Source organism: Mercenaria mercenaria, chromosome 4 (genome assembly GCF_021730395.1).
Source record: "Mercenaria mercenaria strain notata chromosome 4, MADL_Memer_1, whole genome shotgun sequence".
Lineage (NCBI taxonomy): Eukaryota > Metazoa > Mollusca > Bivalvia > Venerida > Veneridae > Mercenaria > Mercenaria mercenaria.
In genome coordinates, this window is record NC_069364.1 from 6,124,199 (window position 1) to 6,143,410 (window position 19,212).

Here is a 19,212-nt window from a genome sequence, read left to right on the forward strand (position 1 = left end):
CTGTGTAGTGCAAGATATGAAATACATTACAGTGTTACTTTTGCACATGAAACACTGAATGCTGGAATATGCTCATTGTATAGAGGTGAAAATAATCTGGCTTGCTCATCAAAGGTGTTGCTTGTAGAAATTATAAGACATCTGTATTTGTCAGTGTTAAGAAAGCAAGGCAGAGAACAGTCTTAGATACATAATTACTGGCATATCAATACAGAAATGGCCAGCATTAAGGTTGCTGGTGTTAACTATTGTTCATGCTTACCTCCTTGTCATGGTAACAGAACATATTGTAGTCCTTTATCACACACCATCTTTTCTGCCAGTGACTGAACAATGGTCCGCCACCCTTTGCCTTTCTCTTATACAACCATCCTTCACAATCTCCCTTCCCCAGGTCCTTACAGGACACTCTGCGATCTGCAACAAGATACACACATTTATAGCCACAGAATTTCACTTCCCAAGGTTCTTACAGGACACTCTGCGATCTGCAACAAGATACACACATTTATAGCCACAGAATTTCACTTCCCAAGGTTCTTACAGGACACTCTGCGATCTGCAACAAGATGCACACATTTATAGCCATAGAAACCCCTTTTCCCAGGTCCTTACAAGACACTCTGCGATCTGCAACAAGATTATGACACACATTTATAGCCACAAAATTTCACTTCCCAAGGTTCTTACAGGACACTCTGTGATCTGCAACAAGATAGACACATTTATAGCCACAGAATTTCACTTCCCCTGGTCCGTACAGGGCACATATAAAATGCCTCAGAATTTCACTTCCCCAGGTCCTTATAGGACACTTTCCAATCTGCAACAAGATACACTAGAGCTATCACTAAAGGCAATGAATTTTCCCCCCTCACCCCATGCACTGACACAGTACATTGCAATTTGACGCACACGAGATTGCATAATTATGTGGACTGTATATATATAGACTGTATGTATACAGTATAGTAACAAAAAACAAAGTCCCATAACTATGCAGAATATTTATCTAAAAGAATGTAACATGCATCATGCACAACTAGGGTTGGTACTGATCACTTGTGTGAAGTTTCATTAAATTGTGTGCAAGGGTTTGGTAGATTAGGCATGCACAAGATTGCATATGCAGACTGTATGTACATAGTATGTTAACAAGAAACAAAGTCCCATAACTCTGCAATTTTTGTCATGAAAGAACCTAACATGCCCCTTGCACAACTACTGTTGTTACTGATCACTTGTGTGAAGTTTCATTAAATTGTGTCAAGGGGATGAGGAGAGATGGTGCGCACAAGATTGTGTCTATGTATATAGTAACAAAAAAAAAAAAACAAAGTCCCATAACTCTGCAATTTTTTTTCTTAAAGAACCTAACATGCCCCATGCACAACTACTGTTGTTACTGATCACTTGTGTGAAGTTTCATTAAATTGTGTCAAGGGGATGAGGAGAGATGGTGCGCACAAGATTGTGTCTATGTATATAGTATAGTAACAAAAAAACAAAGTCCCATAACTCTGCAAATTTTTTTTCTAAAAGAACCTAACATGCCCCATGCACAACTACTGTTGGTACTGATCACTTGTGTGAAGTTTCATTAAATTCTGTCAAGGGGATAAGGAGAGATGGTGCGCACAAGATTGCGTCTACGGACAGACGGACAGACAGACAGACAACCTGAAACCAGTATACCCCCCCTTACAACTTTGTTGTCGGGGGGTATAATAGTACTAACTGCCACAGAACTTCACTTCCCCAGGTCTTTTCAGGACACTCTGATATAGACAATAAATCATTCTATATTACAGGTCTCCATGGATGGTAGTAGGATCTTTTGGAGTTTAAAATTTTTTTTTTAGAAAGTTCATGAATTTTTTGCATAGAAATGTTACTTTTATTCTAACTAAGACCTTCTGGAAGTTTTATTACAATTCATTCCCAAATAAAGTCACAACTTACTTTAACAAGAGGACCATGATGGTCCTGAATCGCTCACCTCTTCCCACATGATCCAGTTTTGAGTATGACGTCGTTTTTTCTATTATTTGACATAGTGACCTAGTTTTTGAGCTCATGTGACCCAGTTTTGAACTTGACCTAGATATTATAAAGATAAAAATTCTGACCAATTTTCATGAAGATCCATTGAAAAATATGGTCTCTAGAGAGGTCACAAGGTTTTTCTATTATTTGACCTATTGACCTAGTTTTTTAAGGCACGTGACCCGGTTTCAAACTTGACCTAGATATCATCAAGGTGAACATTCTGACCAATTTCATGAAGATCCATTCAGGGTATGGCCTCTAGAGAGGTCACAAGGTTTTTCTATTTCAAGACCTACTGACCTAGTTTTTGATCGCAGTTGACCCAGTTTCAAACTTGACCTAGATATCATCAAGATAAAACATTCAGACCAACTTTCATACAGATCCCATGAAAAATATGGCCTTTAGAGAGGTCACAACGTTTTTTCATTATTTGACTACTGACCTACTTTTTGAAGGCACGTGACCCACTTTCGAACTTGACTTAGATATCATCAAGGTGAACATTCTGACCAATTTTTATGAATATCCATTCACAAGTATGGCCTCTAGAGAGGTCACAAGGTTTTTCTATTTTTAGACCTACTGACCTAGTTTTTGACCGCACATGACCCTGTTTCGAATTTGACCTAGATATCATCAAGATGAACATTCAGACCAACTTTCATGAAGATCCATTGAAAATATGGCCTTTAGAAAGGTCACAAGGTTTTTCTATTATTGACCTACTGACCTAGTTTTTGACGGCACATGACCCACTTTCAAATTTGACCTAGATATCATCAAGATGAACATTCAGACCAACTTTCATACAGATCCCATGGAAAATATGGCCTCTAGTTAGGTCACAAGGTTTCTCTATTATTTGACCTACTGACCTAGTTTTTGACGGCACGTGACCACTTTCGAACTTGACTTAGATATCATCAAGGTGAACATTCTGACAAATTTTCATGAAGATTTCATGAATATATGGCCTTTAGAGAGGTCACAAGGTTTTTCTATTTTTAGACCTACTGACCTAGTTTTTGACAGCACGTGACCCAGTTTCGAACTTGACCTAGATATCATCAAGATGACCATTCAGACCAACTTTCACACAGATCCCATGAAAAATATGGCCTTTAGAGAGGTCACAAGGTTTTTCTATTATTTGACCTACTGACCTAGTTTTTGATGGCACGTGACCCAGTTTCGAACTTGACCTAGATATCATCAAGGTGAACGTTCTGACCAATTTTCATGAAGATCTTGTGAAATATATGGCCTCTAGAAAGGTCACAAGGATTTTCTATTTTTAGACCTACTGACCTAGTTTTTGATGGCACGTGACCCAGTTTCGAACTTGACCTAGATATCATCAAGGTGAACGTTCTGACCAACTTTCATGAAGATCTTGTGAAATATTTGGCCTCTAGAGAGGTCACAAGGTTTTTCTATTTTTAGACCTACTGACCTAGTTTTTGACCGCACGTGACCCAGTTTCGAACTTGACCTAGATATCATCAAGATGAACATTCTGACCAATTTTCATGAAGATCCATTGAAAATTATGGCCTCTAGAGAGGTCACAAGGTTTTTCTATTTTTAGACCTACTGACCTAGTTTTTGACGGCACGTGACCCAGTTTCGAACTTGACCTAGATATCATCAAGATGAACATTCTAACCAACTTTCATAAAGATCCCATGAAAAATGTGACCTCTAGAGTGGTCACAAGCAAAAGTTTACGGACGGACGGACGGACGACGGACACCGCACGATCACAAAAGCTCACCTTGTCACTTTGTGACAGGTGAGCTAAAAATATAGGTAATATATATGACTAAAACTTACAACAGGAAACGCCCTATTAAGATGGTTGCTGACAATAAATTCAAAACTAATCAAGAATCTTGGAGTTCATTCCTATGGTACTACCTTATGTTTCAAGCAAAATCAAGGAAACTCTTTGTAACAGACAAGAGGGCCAAGATGGCCCTAGGTCGCTCACCTGAGAAACACACCATAACAGTGTAAACATGTTTGACCTAATGATTTCATGGAAACATTCTGGCCAATTTTCATTAGGATTGGACCAAAAATGTGGTCTCTTGAGTTTAAACAAGTATTTTCTTTGATATGACCTAGTGACCTAGTTTTTGATCCCAGATGACCCATATTCAAACTTGACCTAGACTTCATCAAGGCAATCATTCTGACTAAATTTCATGAAGATCACTTGAATAATACAGCCTCTATCGCATACACTAGGTTTTTCTTTTATTTGACCTAGTGACATACTTTTTGAACCAGATGACCCATATTCAAACTCGACTGACATTTTATCAAGGCAATCATTCTGACCAAATTTTATGAAGATCAACTGAAAACTAGAGATGCTTTTGAGAAAAGCGCTTGTCTCTCACAACTGCCGCTATGAAAAATATCTAGTTTCTCTAGATGGCTTAGATGAATGGACCCAATTAGACGGCTTGGACGAGTGGACTCAATCAGTTATTTAAGGGTCATAATTCAAAAGTGCCTCGGCGGATTTGGCTAGTTATCGAACTTGGCTGAGGTCTTATGGTCAAACACATTATGTTCAAGTTTGGTGAAGATCGGATGAGAAATGTTCAACTTAGCGTGCGGACAAGCTTTGTGACAGACAGACAGACACACACACACACACACAGACAGACAGACAGACTGGAGTAAATCAATATGTCTCCCACACGACTGTGTGGTGGGAGACATAAATAGAGCTTCCATCGCATACATAATGTTTTTCTTTGATTTGACCTTGTGACCAAGTTTTTGACCCCAGATGACCAATATTCAAAAATGACCTAGATTTCATCAAGGTTATAATTCTAACCAAATTTCATGAAGATCAATTGAAAAATACAGCCTCTATCGCACACACAAAGATTTTCTTTGATTTGACATAGTGACCTACTTTTTGACCCCAGATGACCCATATTCGAACTCGACATAGATTTCATCAAGGCAATCATTCTGACCAAATTTTTATGAAGATCAATAATTTACTGAACAAGAGCTGTCCGTAAGACAGCCAAGCTCGACTATTCGAAATATTGTCACAGAAGCAGGAAATTATTACCCAAAATGTTAAATATCAAAAGAGTTTTAAGTTCCGAAACAGAAACATAATTTGACCAAAATGCATATTAGAGTTATGGGACTTGATGCTATCAACTAGTTTTATAACCCCGAAGAAACATGTTAAGTTTCAATTCCATATCTGCATTAGTTTTGGAGATAGTAACTTGCATGTAAAACTTTAACCAGAATTTTCTAAGTCCAAAAGGAGGCATAATTTGCTCAAAATACATGTTAAGAGTTATGGAACTTGACCCAGTGAGGTTGGTAACTGATCTAGAAAAAGAATAAATAAGTTTCAAATCTATATGCCTTTAAGTAATAGCTGTTTGTACTTTCACGCAAAACTTTAACCAGAATTTTCTAAGTCCAAAAGGGGGCATAATATGGCTAAAATACACGTCAGAGTTATGGGACTTGATTCTATCAACTAGTTTTATAACCCTGAAGACACATGTGAAGTTTCAATTTAATATCTACATTAGTTTTGGAGATAGTAACTTGCATGTAAAAACTTTAACCAGGATTTTCTAAGTCCAAAAGGGGGCATAATTTGGCTAAAATACATGTCAGAGCTACAGGACTTGACCAGTGAGGTAGGTAATTGATCTAGAAAAAGAAAAAATAAGTTTCAAATCTATATGCCTTTTAGTAATAGTTGTTGTACTTGCACGCAAAACTTTAACCAAAATTTTCTAAGTCCAAAAGGGGGCATAATTTGGCTAAAATGAAGGTCAGAGTTATGGGACTTGATTCTATCAACTAGTTTTATAACCCCGAGGACACATGTGAAGTTTCAATTTAATATCTGCATTAGTTTTGGAGATAGTAACTTGCATGTAAAACTTTAACCAGGATTTTCTAAGTCCAAAAGGGGGCATAATTTGGCTAAAACACATGTCAGAGTTATAGGACTTGACCAGTGAGGTAGGTAATTGATCTAGAAAAAGAAAAAACAAGTGAATGAAGTATTGCCATGCAATACAAAGTCCCCTACTGGAAGGCACCTAATTTTCTCTACTGCAGTATAACATACTGAACTGATATCTGTCAATGATGTATAAACAATATTGTACTATATATACAATATGTTATAACAAAACACTTGGATTAAAATTTATATATATAAAAACCTACAGTTGTTTTCATATTGAATTTTTTTGGCTGATTATAAAAATGTTATCATGTAAGTTATTTATAGTAACAACAAAGGGAAATTAATCTTTTAAAAAAAAAAAAAATCTATATAATACAAGTCACAAGAAACTCTTACCAGGTAGAGATAGGTCAAATACACCTAAAAATTGGATGTAACATGCATGCTGTACCACAGAAAAGTGGTCTCGATTTTTCTCTACCGCCAGTAAAAAAAGTTACAATAAAACTATTTTATAGTAAAACAAAGGGACGTAATTCTAAAAACAAGGGTGCCTCATGGTGGTGAACATTTGGTCCAAGTTACATCAAAATCCCTCCATGCATGAAGAAGAAATGTCCCGTACAAAGTCATTATTGAATTTGACCTTTGACTCTAAATATGACCTTGACCTTAGACCTAGGGACTGGTTCTTGCGCATGACATGTTGTCTCATCCAGGGGAATATTTGTGCCAGCTGATATCTAAATCTGCTTTGCATGACAAAAGTTATAGACTGGACAGGAAAAAATCCTCTTGACCTTTGATCTCAAAGTGTGACCTTGACATTTAAGCTAGGGTATTGGGTGTTGCGCATGACACGTCGTCTCAGCATGGGAAACATTTATGCCAAGTAATATTGTAATCCCTTGATGGATGACAGAGTTCTGGATCGGACAGGGCAAAAACCTTTATGACCTTTGACCTCCAATTGTGACCTTGACCTTTGAGCTAAGGGTCTGGGCTTTGCGCATGACATGTTGTCTATCATGGGGAACATTTGTGCCAAGTAATATTAAAATCCCTTCATGGATGGCAGAGTTATGGACGGGACGGGAAAAAACTCTGTTGACCTTTGACCCCAATTGTGACCTTGACCTTTGAGTAGGGGTCTGGGATTTGCGCATGACACGTCGTCTCATCATGGGGAACACTTGTGCTAAGTGATATTAAAATTCCTTAATGAATGTCAGAGTTATGGACCGGACACGAAACAGACCCTGTTCATGCTATGTTAACATTTGACTGCTAAGTGTGACCTTGACCTTTGAGCTAGGGGTCTGAAAGTTGTGCATGACACATCGTCTTATTATGAGGTACATTTGAGCCAAGTAATATTAAAATCCCTTCATAGATGGGAAAGTTATGGACCGGACAGGAAAAAAGCCTTGTTGACCTTTGACCTCCAATTGTGACCTTGACCTTTAAGCTAGGGGTCCAGGTTTTGCGCATGACACGTCGTCTCCTCATGGGGAACATTTGTGCCAAGTAATATTAAAATCCCTTCATGGATGGCAGAGTTATGGACCGGACACGAAATTGCGGACGGACGGACGGACAGACGGACGGACGGAATGACGGAAAAGTGCATTCCTATAGTCCCCGAAACTGGTTTTCAACCAGTAGGGGACTAATAAGTTTCAAATCTATATGCCTTTTAGTAATAGCTGTATGTACTTGCACGCAAAACTAACCAAAATTTTCTACGCCAAAAGGGGGCATAATTTGGCTAAAATGAAGGTCAGAGTTATGGGACTTGGTGCTATCAACTAGTTTTATAATCCCAAAGACACATGTGAAGTTTCAATTCAATATCTGCATTAGTTTTGGAGATAGTAACTTGCATGTAAAACTTTAACCAGAATTTTCTAAGTCCAAAAGGGGGCATAATTTGCTCAAAATACATGTTAGAGTTATGGAACTTGACCCAGTGAGGTTGGTAATTGACGTAGAAAAAGAATAAATAAGTTTCAAAGCTATATGCCTTTAAATGATAGCTGTATGTATTTGCATGCAAAAACTTAACCAAGGTGTGACGCCGACGCCGACGCCAGGGTGAGTAGAATAGCTAGACTATTCTTCGAATAGTCGAGCTAAAAATACAGATTCTATCGCATACACAAGGTTTTCCTTTGATTTGACCTAGTGACCTACTTTTTGACCCTAGATGACCCATATTCGAACTCAACTTAGATACCATCAAGGCAATCATTCTGACCAAATTTCATGAAGACCCTTTGAAAAATACAGCCTCTATCGCATACACAACGTTTTTCTTTTATTTGACCTTGTGACCTACTTTTTGACCCCAGATAACCCATATTCGAACCTGATCTAGATTTCATTGAGGTAATCATTCTGCTTTTATTTCATGAAGATCAAATGAAAAATACAGCCTCTATCGCATACACTAGGTCTTTCTTTGATTTGACCTAGTGACCTAGTTTTTGACCCAAGATGACCCATATTCGAACTCGACCTAGAATTCACCAAGGCAATCATTCTGACCAAATTTCATAAAGATCAATTGAAAAATACAGCCTCTATCGCATATACGTTTTTCTTTGATTTGACCTAGTGACCTACTTTATGATCCCAGATGACCCATATTCGAGCTTGGCCTAGATTTTATCAAGGCAATCATTCTGACCAAATTTCATGAAGATCAATTGAAAAATACAGCTTCTATCGCATACACAAGCTAAATGTTGACAGACAGACGCCGGAAATCGAGCGATCACAATAACTCACCTGAGCTAAAAAGTTTATCAATCAAACAGTAAGTCATTTAACATTTTTTCTACAATAAGCTGATAATAGTTGGAAACTGACCGCTTATCTGATCATAAGGTGTGAGTTTGATCTCTCTGGTGAGGCGAGTGTTCTCTGTCACAACAGATAGAGGGTATCTGTCTAAAACCATTCGTCCTCCACCTCTGACTAATGTGGGGAAATTGGCAGTTACTTGCTGAGAACAGATTAGTACTGGTACAGAATCCAGGACCACTGATAAGGTAAACTTCCTTCCATTACATAACTTATATAACATTAGTATGGGAACTTGCAAAAAGTTACATTGGGCAATGGAGAATATACTGTATCCAATACAGAAATATACTGGATGTTCACATGGTACATATGCAAACTAATGAACAGAAGAGGTACTACAGAAAAACTGTTTATAATTGAGCCGCACCATGAGAAAACCAACATAGTGCATTTGCAACCAGCATGAATCCAGATCAGCCTGCACATCTGCACAGGTTGGTCTGGATCCATGCTGGTTGCAAATGCACTATGTTGGTTTTCTCATGGTGCGGCTCAATTACATTGCTGGTATCAATGGTCTGTATTTCCAAATTTTTTCGTAACAACTTGCAATTTTCCACATAATTTTTTAAAATAGATCCCTTAGTTTGAAACTTTCCCATTTCAATAAAATTTCATAAAATTCATTCCTAGCTTTCACAAACTTTCAATCTGTTGTCAAATAAAGAGAAAAACTTACCCACTTTCTTGCGCCCCGTTTTGGGTCTTCTTTTCACTGCTGGTGACTGAAATACAAATCTACTGGGTAAAATACAGCATAGCCAATAAGTAGAAAGAAAAAAATATTTTTAAATTATCACTTAAAAATATACAATCATGTTATCAACTAAACAGCAAGATGGCCACTGTGACCATTTACCATTCATCTGAATATTTAAAGATAATTTTAAAGATTATTCAATTAAAGAAGGTGCGACCATATCCTCAACTGGTACATACATTTCCATACACTATTAAAATATTTTCAAAATAAAAGCCACAACAGGAAGTCAACCCACAACACCAGAATTACTAAAACAAAAACATGACTCGTGTCTGTTTCACTTTGATTCAAATTAAGTTCTGCATGTTCAGTGTTTATTTTCTAGCCAATTTGGGGCCAAAATTGGGCCCCAATCCCAATGGCAAATAGTATGTTTTTATTCCCAATTTCAAAGCTAAAATTCCCAGTCATTGTTGTTTTACTTTTTTCAACTTTTTTAAACTTTTTCACAGTACCTATGAAACCTTAAACATTTGAAACAGAAGACAATTTGCTAACTAATTAAAAAGTATGACTTTTAACAATTCCCAATTTAGATGTTTTACAAGGCATTTTTCCCAATTGTAAAGGCCCATGTCCAATTCCCTTGGATCTGTGTGAAAAAAAAACAGTGACGTTTCAAAGGAACCAGATGAGCCAAAACTGTGCCATGCAACAAAATGCTCAACAGGCAGTCATTATTGAAATATTATGACTGTACACCAACTGGTTCTTTAGTTACTGAGCAGGAACCATCTTCAGTCTCAATGTCACTGTGACCTTGACTTTGACCTGCTTACCCAAGTTATCTATTGACCACAGACAATGACCCTATGAAGCTTGACAACTGTAGGCTTAACTGAGCTGAAACTGTTTTCAGTCTTGATACCACTGTGACCTGACCTTTGACCAACTGACACTAAAAACATTTTATATCATCTACTGGCCACAGGCAGTCATCCTGTGAAGTTTGACCAATGTGAGGCCAAGCATTCCCTAATTACTGACCAGAAACCAAACAGTCTTCAGACAGAAAGAAACAGACAGAAGGACCAACTGGCAATGAGCAAAACAATACCCATGATTAAAGGGGGGCAACCCCCTCCACCCCCCCCCCCCCAAAAAAAAAAATGAATGCTGAAGGTAAAATAAGCATTATTTTGGACCAACTCAAAAGAACTTACATGTGTTGGGGATCCTTTAGAATCCACTGGTATTTTCTGCACAACTCCGCCCACAACCTTACAAATGTAACTAGAATACAAATAATCCAAGTCAAAATTCTGTCAATTCATGCACCTTTTTTTTAACAAAAATTATACTATACAAGTCACATTTCATTCAGTCAATTAAATGTAACTAAATACTAGTATAGGGTATAATTTTACAATACACAACTGTAATAATCACCAATAAAGCAACCAATTATCTATGGTTCAATACAGCACAAAATAATAGTCAACCAACTGCTTGGGCATTTTATTTCCCTTTAATACATGCCAGTTTCACAGAAAACAAGAGCTGTCGGAGGACTGCAACGCTCGACTATTCAACAGCCTTGTCAATTGAATGAATACAAAAGTTGAAAAAGGGGCATAATTTTGTAAAATGCAAAGTAGAGGTATTGAACCTCTGTACTGCATGTCATATCACGACAGTGAACAAGTGTGTGAAGTTTCAATCCTTTCCAATTTGTGGATACTGAGATACCAGCTTATATACAAAAACTTAACCAAAAACTGCTAAGTCAAAGGGGCATAGTTTTGTAAAAATGCCAAGTAGAGTTATGGGACCTTCACAGTGCATGTAAGATCATGACAGTGAACAAGTGTGTGAAGTTTCAATCCATTCCAATTAGTGGATACTGAGATATCAGATTACATACAAAAATTTAACCAAAAACTACTAAGTCGAAAAAGGGGCATAATTTTTAAAAAAAAAAAAGAGTAGAGTTATGGGACTTGCTTAGTGCATGTCAGATCATGACAGTGAACAAGTATGTGAAGTTTCAATCCATTCCCATTAGTAAGTACTGAGATACTAGCTTACATACAAAACCTTAACCAAAAATTTCTAAGTTGAAAAAGCGGCATAATTTTGTAAAAAAGCAAAATAGAGTTATGGAACCTGTGCAATGTAGGTCAGTTCATCACAGTGAATAAGTGTGTGAAGTTTCAATCCATTCCCACAAGTGGTTACTGAGTTACCAGCTTACATACAAAACCTTAACCAAAAATTTCTAAGTCGAAAAAGGGGCATAATTTTGTAAAAAATCAAAATAGAGTTATGGAACCTGTGCAATGTAAGTCAGTTTGTCACAGTGAATAAGTGTGTGAAGTTTCAATCCATTCCCACAAGTGGTTACTGAGATACCAGCTTACATACAAAACCTTAACCAAAATCGGGACGCGGACGCGGATGCGGACGCGGACGCCGATGCATGGGCGAGTCCAATAGCTCTACTATTCTATGAATAGTCGAGCTAAAAAAACCGTAAAATAAACATGTCAGATTTAACTGGACAATATTAAACGCGGAAGACAATTACATGTAACTTCCTGTCACACTTAATTTATCAAAATAAAGCACTTATCTTCTTTCAATGAAATATACACAAGCAACAGGATTATACTTCATGTATACTTAGTACTTAAACAAATCCAACAATTTTTTCTAACTAGTAATAAAAAGATAAGAATTTAAATCTAAACAAAAATAATGTCCCACTAACTATCATGTATAGGTTATGGTATTTTACATAATGTCAGCACAAACAGTTCCCACAGATATTATTCATTGTATTGGCAAATTATGCTGGTCCACACAAGGCATTAGGCCAAATAATCATCCTTTGTAAAATAATAAATATACAGTCAACATCACACATGTAACCACCCTTATTAATCAACTTTCTATTAACTGACTGTTTTAAATCAAACCCAAATGATTTTTACTATATTAATACATCCCATTACACATATCCAATGACCACATCAAACTGGCCCCAGAAAATAAAATTATCTGCAAATGTATCCATCAAACGGTCAAACATAGACTTTCCCAAGGGGTGTTTTCACACCTGTCTAATTAGCAGGTATGTTGTATATAATTAACCTTCCTCAGTCAAGCAAATGAACAATTTCCATAAGTGCGGATACAGTGGTCCAGTGGTAACACTCTCTGACTACGAAACCAGGGCTTGTGAGTTTGAGCCCACACTCCTCCAACTAAAAATTACTGACATTGGGATAAGAGTTCCATGTATTGGTGCCCTCCCCCACCCCCACTTCTGTCACTATACATGGTTACATGACTCTAGGTGAAATATCTTTTAAGATATATGCAACACAAACTTACATGCTCTTTATGCATATTTTTTGACAATCAAGGGCCATAACTCTGATCTTACTCAGAAATCTGGAAAAAAAATCCCTGGTGCACAACTTCACATGCTGAATTATGAGGGACTAAGGAGCTGGGCCATATCAGTATGAACATTTATGCCAAGTTATTTCAAAATCTGCTGGTGCTGGCCACTGTTATCTAACCAACAAGAACAAGGAGCTGCATTCAATAAACGCTTGATGCCCACGGTGGCATCCTTGTAGATACAAAGCAACCCAAGTCCAAAACGAGGTCAAGGTCAAACTGACGTCAGGTGATGTTTGAATAAGGAATAGCCACTGGTTACATCTGTATTAGTATCAATTTATTCGTGTAAGCGGTACTGATGCTAGATGAAACGGTCCCATTTGGTTAACCAAGAGATGGCCCATATAAAGCAACCTAAGTCCAAAATGAGGTCAAGGTCAAACTGCGGTCAGGTGATGTTTGAAGATGAGGACTGGTCACAGGTTACATCTGTATTAGTATCAATTCATTCTTGTAAGCGGTATTGATGCTAGACAAAACGGTCCCATTTGGTTAACCAAGAGATGGCACAAACCTAAGTCCAAAATGAGGTCAAGGTCAAGGTCAAACTGAGGTCAGGTGATGTTTGAAGATGAGGAATGGTCACAGGTTACATCTGTATTAGTATCAATTCATTCTTGTAAGCGGTATTGATGCTAGACGAAACGGTCCCATTTGGTTAACCTCGTAAGGATGGACGAATGGACGGACGGACGGACGAACGAATGGACAGGACAATCACTATATGCCTCCTGCATCAGTAGATGCCGGGGGGCATAAATAAGACCCTTTAAATTTTTGACCCCAAATGAGAACTTGACTTGGATGTAGAGACCTTTATCTTTTGCATTACACTATCATGTTATGTTAAACATTTAAGCTATGTATGTTATTCAAAATCTCTAGACTGATGAAAAAGTTATGAACTGGACGCATGACCCTATACTTCTTTGATCCCAAAGTGTGACCTTAACCTTAGAGCTAGGGACCTCTGCCATGTGCACAGCATATTTGCATGTTATAGTGAAAATTTGTGTCAACTTCTTTTCAAACAAGAGCTGTCCGTAAGACAGCGCGCTCGACTTTTCTCAGTGCTTGACTCTGAATTAGAGCTTTGCCAGTAAAAAAAATTCCAAGTTAAAAAGGGTCATAATTCTGTCAAAATTGAAATCAGAGTTATGGGAACTGTGTCTCCTGGTGTAGACTTTGATAGAAAAAAACTATTTTGAGTTTCAAGTCAAAAGCTTTAATAGTAACAGAGATATTTGACTTTATCAAAAAATTAAAAAAAAAAAATCCAAGTTAAAAAGGGGCATAATTCTGTCAAAATTCAAACCAGAGATATAGGAATTGTGTCTCCTGGTGTTGACTTTGATAGTAAATAACTATTTTGAGTTTTAAGTCAAAAGCTTTAATAGTAACAGAGATATTTGACTTTATCCAAAATTTTAACAAAAAATTCTAAGTTAAAAAGGGGCATAATTTTGTCAAAATTCAAATCAGAGTTATGGGGATTTTGATAGTAAATACCTATTTTAAGTTTCAAGTCAATAGCTTTGATACTAACAGAGATATTTGACTTTATCAAAAACTTTAACCGACGGCGATGCCAACGCCAGGGCAAGTGCAATAGCTCTACATTTTCTTCGAAAAGTCGAGCTAAAAATCTTAACAAGTGCCACAGTAAATGGACCAGACACAGTATCTTAGGAAGGATGGTCAGACGGACACTAGTCTCTGTGCACATTAAAATCTTTTTCATTGGTAAAAGACAACATTTTGTTGAGATGTTGAGAATAAACTGAGAAAAAATAAATATAATGAAAAATGTGCCAATTTATACTTCCTCCATCCCACCATTTTTATGTGGGAGGGATGGGGCAGCATTCCCATTCATGCAAAAATCTGCATAATTCACACATAAAAATTCATCTGCATGCAAGTTTTAAAAATCGGCTGGTACAATGCACACGTAAAAAATTGGACAGAAAATATTATTGTTCGTCCATAATGAAGCGAAGTTCAAGTTGCCCAACAATTTATGGATCTGCACTCGCAAATTACTTCAATTCGGACTGTTGACAATTTGCATGTGGTTAAAATTAGCAGATTTACACGCTGATGGCCTAATTTAAGCTCCACCTACTTCATGTACTTGAGATTTTCGCGAGAACTGAAAGCGAATCATATTATCCATACAAGAGTGATCAACAGGCTTTGCGGTCTACACTGTGAAAGAACAACTTGTAAGCTGCTTGTCTATAGCTTTTTACAATTAAAACTGACCATTTGCAGAATGAATTTTCTTTTCATTTTTATTCAAGTGGGATATGCCAAATTAATGATAAACCTTTATCTTATTTCTATGCAAGACATCTTATTTCTATGCAAGACATAGCACCAAAAACAATGTTATAAACAAGAGGCCATGATGGTCCTATATCGCTCACCAGAGTTGATCTGGCCTATTGACCTAGTTTCACTGACTTAGAGATCATCAAGACAAACACTCTGACCAAGTTTCATGAAGATAGGATTATAAATCCAGCCTCAAGACTGTTAACAAGCTTTTCATGTGGTTTGAGCATGTGACCTAGTTTTTGATCACACATGACCAAGATTTGAACTTAACATAGGGATCATCAAAACAAACATTCTCACCAAGATCATGAAGATAGGGTCATAAATGTGGCCTCAAGAGTGTTAACAAGCTTTTACTTTGAACTGGCCTAGTGACCTAGGTTTTGACCCCACATGATCCAGTTTTAATCTTGGCCTAAAGAAGATTAAGATAAACATTCTGACCAAGTTTCATGAAGATAAGGTCATAAATGTGGCCTCAAGAGTGTTAACAAGCTTTTCCCTTGTTTTGAACAGGTGACCTAGTTTTTGAACCCACATCACCCAGATTCGAACTTGACCTAAAGGTCATAAAGACAAACATTCTGATCAAGTGTCATGAAGATAGGATCATAAATGTGACCTCTAGAGTGTTAACAAGCTTTTCTTTGATTTGATTGAATGACCTAGTTTTTGACCCCATATGACCCAGATTCAAACCTGACCTAGAGGTCATCAAGACAAACATTCTCATGAGTTTCAAACTTAAATTGTGGACTCTAGAGTGTTAACAAGATTTTCCTTTGATCTGGCCTAGTGACATAGTTTCTGACCCCACATGACCAAGTTTTAAACTTGACCTAAAGATTATCAAGACAAACATTCTGACTAAGTTTCATAAAGATTGGGTCACAAATATGGCCTCTAAAGTGTTAACAGGGCAAATGTTGACGGACGACGCACACTGCACGACGTCGGACAATGACAGGTCACAATAGCACACCTTGAGCACTTTGTGCTCTGGTGAGCTAAAAATCAGCAGGAAAGACTTCGAGCATCAACATGTAATTTTGTAATATTTTGGATTGAAACATTACTTATTGCAAAGGGAATGATAATTGAGCCAAACCATGAGAAAACCAACATAGTGCATTGGCAACCAGCATGGACCCAGACCAGCCTGCGCATCCGCGCAGTCTGGTCAGGATCCGTGCTGTTCACTAACTGTTTCTCTAATGGCAATAGGCTTTGAAAGCTAACAGCACGGATCCTGACCAGACTGCGCGGATGTGCAGGCTGGTCTGTATCCATGCTGGTCGCAAATGCACTATGTTGGTTTTCTCATGGTGCGGCTCATCTGCACTTTAGAAAATAAATTGTCACATCAATGGTCTTTATCCATATATAAACAAGGAAATTATTTTTTTCTTAATTTGTATGGTTTGTACCCAACATTTTTTATCCTGTACCCACATATACTAAGGTATGTGGGTACATGTACCCACTTTTCAAAAAGTCTGTGGGAATGATCTTGGTGTGGTACAAATATGTCTTAATATTTTCTGTAACTGATCAAACTTGTACCTTTGGTTCCCCTCTGTCTCCTTGTCTGAGTCTACACCCACAAATTCTACATGGCGTTCTTTCTTCACCGGTTCCTGGTCCTGCAACGATTCATTTATCTCAGCGGTCATACTGAATTTAAAGTCTCCAAAAAAAGTAAAACAAAGGCAACCAACTTTACACTTTCTTCCAAACAGTTTTAATATTCTAAAACTTAAAATCACTTTTAAATTTTATTCCTCTTGAACGGTAGCTGTAAATATATATGTATGCACCAACAACATAGTTCCTTTCTACTAAATATCCAACAATGTTATTATATTCTGCAATATTCAGGCTTAGCAAAATCGTTATCCCTGATAGGTGAAGTGATAAATTCCAGGAATTCCTCACACAATATCGTGAAAAAAGAAGTAACTTTTCTTCACACTAGCTAATATCTGACCTTTCTTTAAATACTGTCTGTAAAAGATTCTTTTTTTCACTAATCAATATTTCACATTATTATTAAAAATTAGCTCCATGCTGTTTTCCATTAATTTTACAGATTTCAGTCATTTGATGCAAAGCAATAAATTTCTTTTGTTTGTACAAATAACTTTCATATTTAATTTCCACAAGAAACAGCCTATTTCCCCTCTAGAATATACATGGCACACCAAACCCATTCAAACTGTATACAGAAGCATTCCTAAGCATATGTTCTGTAGAATATTACACCTTTCACTTTCAGATTTTATGTTCTTAATGATGAAAACATTTCCACTGACATTAAGCACTCTCCCCCTGTTATTTACACCAAGCAAACATTTTCTTCATCAGATATTTTCTAAAACAACCATTCAAACTTCCTTCATTTTTTTAAGCTTTGCAAAAATAATATATTTATACAAAAATTCAGTTAACATATAGATCTAATATAAAAACACAAATGTTAATATTCGCCAAATTTCTTTCAGAACACATCATAATTTTGCACACAAGTATACAGAATGAGAATTCAAAAAAAAAGGTCACTTAATATGAAATTTTGTGAGTGTGTACTGTGTATTATCTATTTCAGAAAAAAATATGTAAAGGGCTATCAAATGTCAGAGATAAACGCTACTTGATTATACATGAAATTAGGAAGTTGACTAAGTAGTCAGTCAGTTATCACTATCTACATCAAATAATAAATAACAAGCAGTGATTATTTACTACTATTACCATTGTTACTAGGAAATTTGCTGAAATTTTTGCTAATCAGCTGGTTACTTGCTTGCATAAACAATGATAAAGAAAGCATTATTTTCAGTTTCATTGCACTTGTATTTCAACAGAAAGTTAGTTATCCAGTGTCTTCAATCAACATTCCAAATCTTCACACTGCTACTAACTTGTCTTAAGGTAACTAACATCCTCTCAACATGAATCTGAGGATTAAATTGTCCTATATTCTTAGAAATCATTCCCGTCCGGGGCGTGGGGGCGGGGTAGAAGACAAGAGCTGTGGCTTCTGAATTTGTAATACAATAATAAAAAGCTTAGAACAAAAACAATAAAGTTTTTCCTTTTTCTGGATTTTTCGTTTACTGGATAAAAGAGAAGAAAACCTATTATATAATGTGTTAACAGAGGCATATTTGAATGGTTAATCTTAACTCCCAACACAACACCTTGTTCTCTATTAAAGCACAAATTAAGTTAGTTATATTTAACAGCTGTTAAATTTCCACTAGTACATAAAATTAATCATAGCTGTTAGTTATAATTCTATGAAAAGTAATAAAGCAGAAAAGCTTAAGATGTTAGTGGCTAACTTCTTTATAAGCAAAGCAGTGTAGTAACATGCATGGCAATAGAAAACAATACAAAGGCCAGAACTAAATTTAATTTTATTAACATTGAATTGTATAGAATGTATGGTACAATTCATTCAATTTCTCATAAAACATCAAAGGCAACAGTAATTGTCTCAAGTAATTCGGAATGCCTGCTTTCAGCTCTTAAATCAATGATAAACAAGAGCTGGTTGTAAAATAAATCCCCTATGATGGTCTTGAGGTAACTGTGTAGCTGACAAGAGCTTGCAGTGACCTTACTCTCTGATCTAATGACAACCTAATGACCCAAGAAGATTCATCTACCAACCCCAGGATATCCTTTTATGAAAATCCACTGATTTAAGTCAATGTCTTCCCCAGTTACTGATATGAAACTATTTTAAGCCTCAAGCCTAGTGTAATTTTGACTTCTGACCTTATGATCCTAAAAACAA

At 36.7% G+C, this 19,212-nt stretch overlaps 1 protein-coding gene across 3 annotated transcripts in view; it reads right to left on the minus strand.

The window, feature by feature from the left end:
* LOC123552635 (CNK3/IPCEF1 fusion protein-like) overlaps window positions 1-19,212 on the minus strand; it is an 85,125-nt gene that overhangs the window by 14,944 nt on the left and 50,969 nt on the right. For all 3 annotated transcript variants that reach the window (XR_008370469.1, XM_053540280.1, XM_053540279.1), the window contains 4 exons: window positions 16,974-17,053; window positions 10,823-10,892; window positions 9,576-9,621; window positions 263-417 (listed from right to left, as the gene is read on the minus strand). Coding sequence is in view for 2 of the 3 variants with exons in the window: in XM_053540280.1 (XP_053396255.1) it covers window positions 263-417; window positions 9,576-9,621; window positions 10,823-10,892; window positions 16,974-17,053 (351 nt within the window). In the remaining variant the exon portion in view is untranslated. The remainder of the gene's footprint in view (window positions 1-262; window positions 418-9,575; window positions 9,622-10,822; window positions 10,893-16,973; window positions 17,054-19,212) is intronic.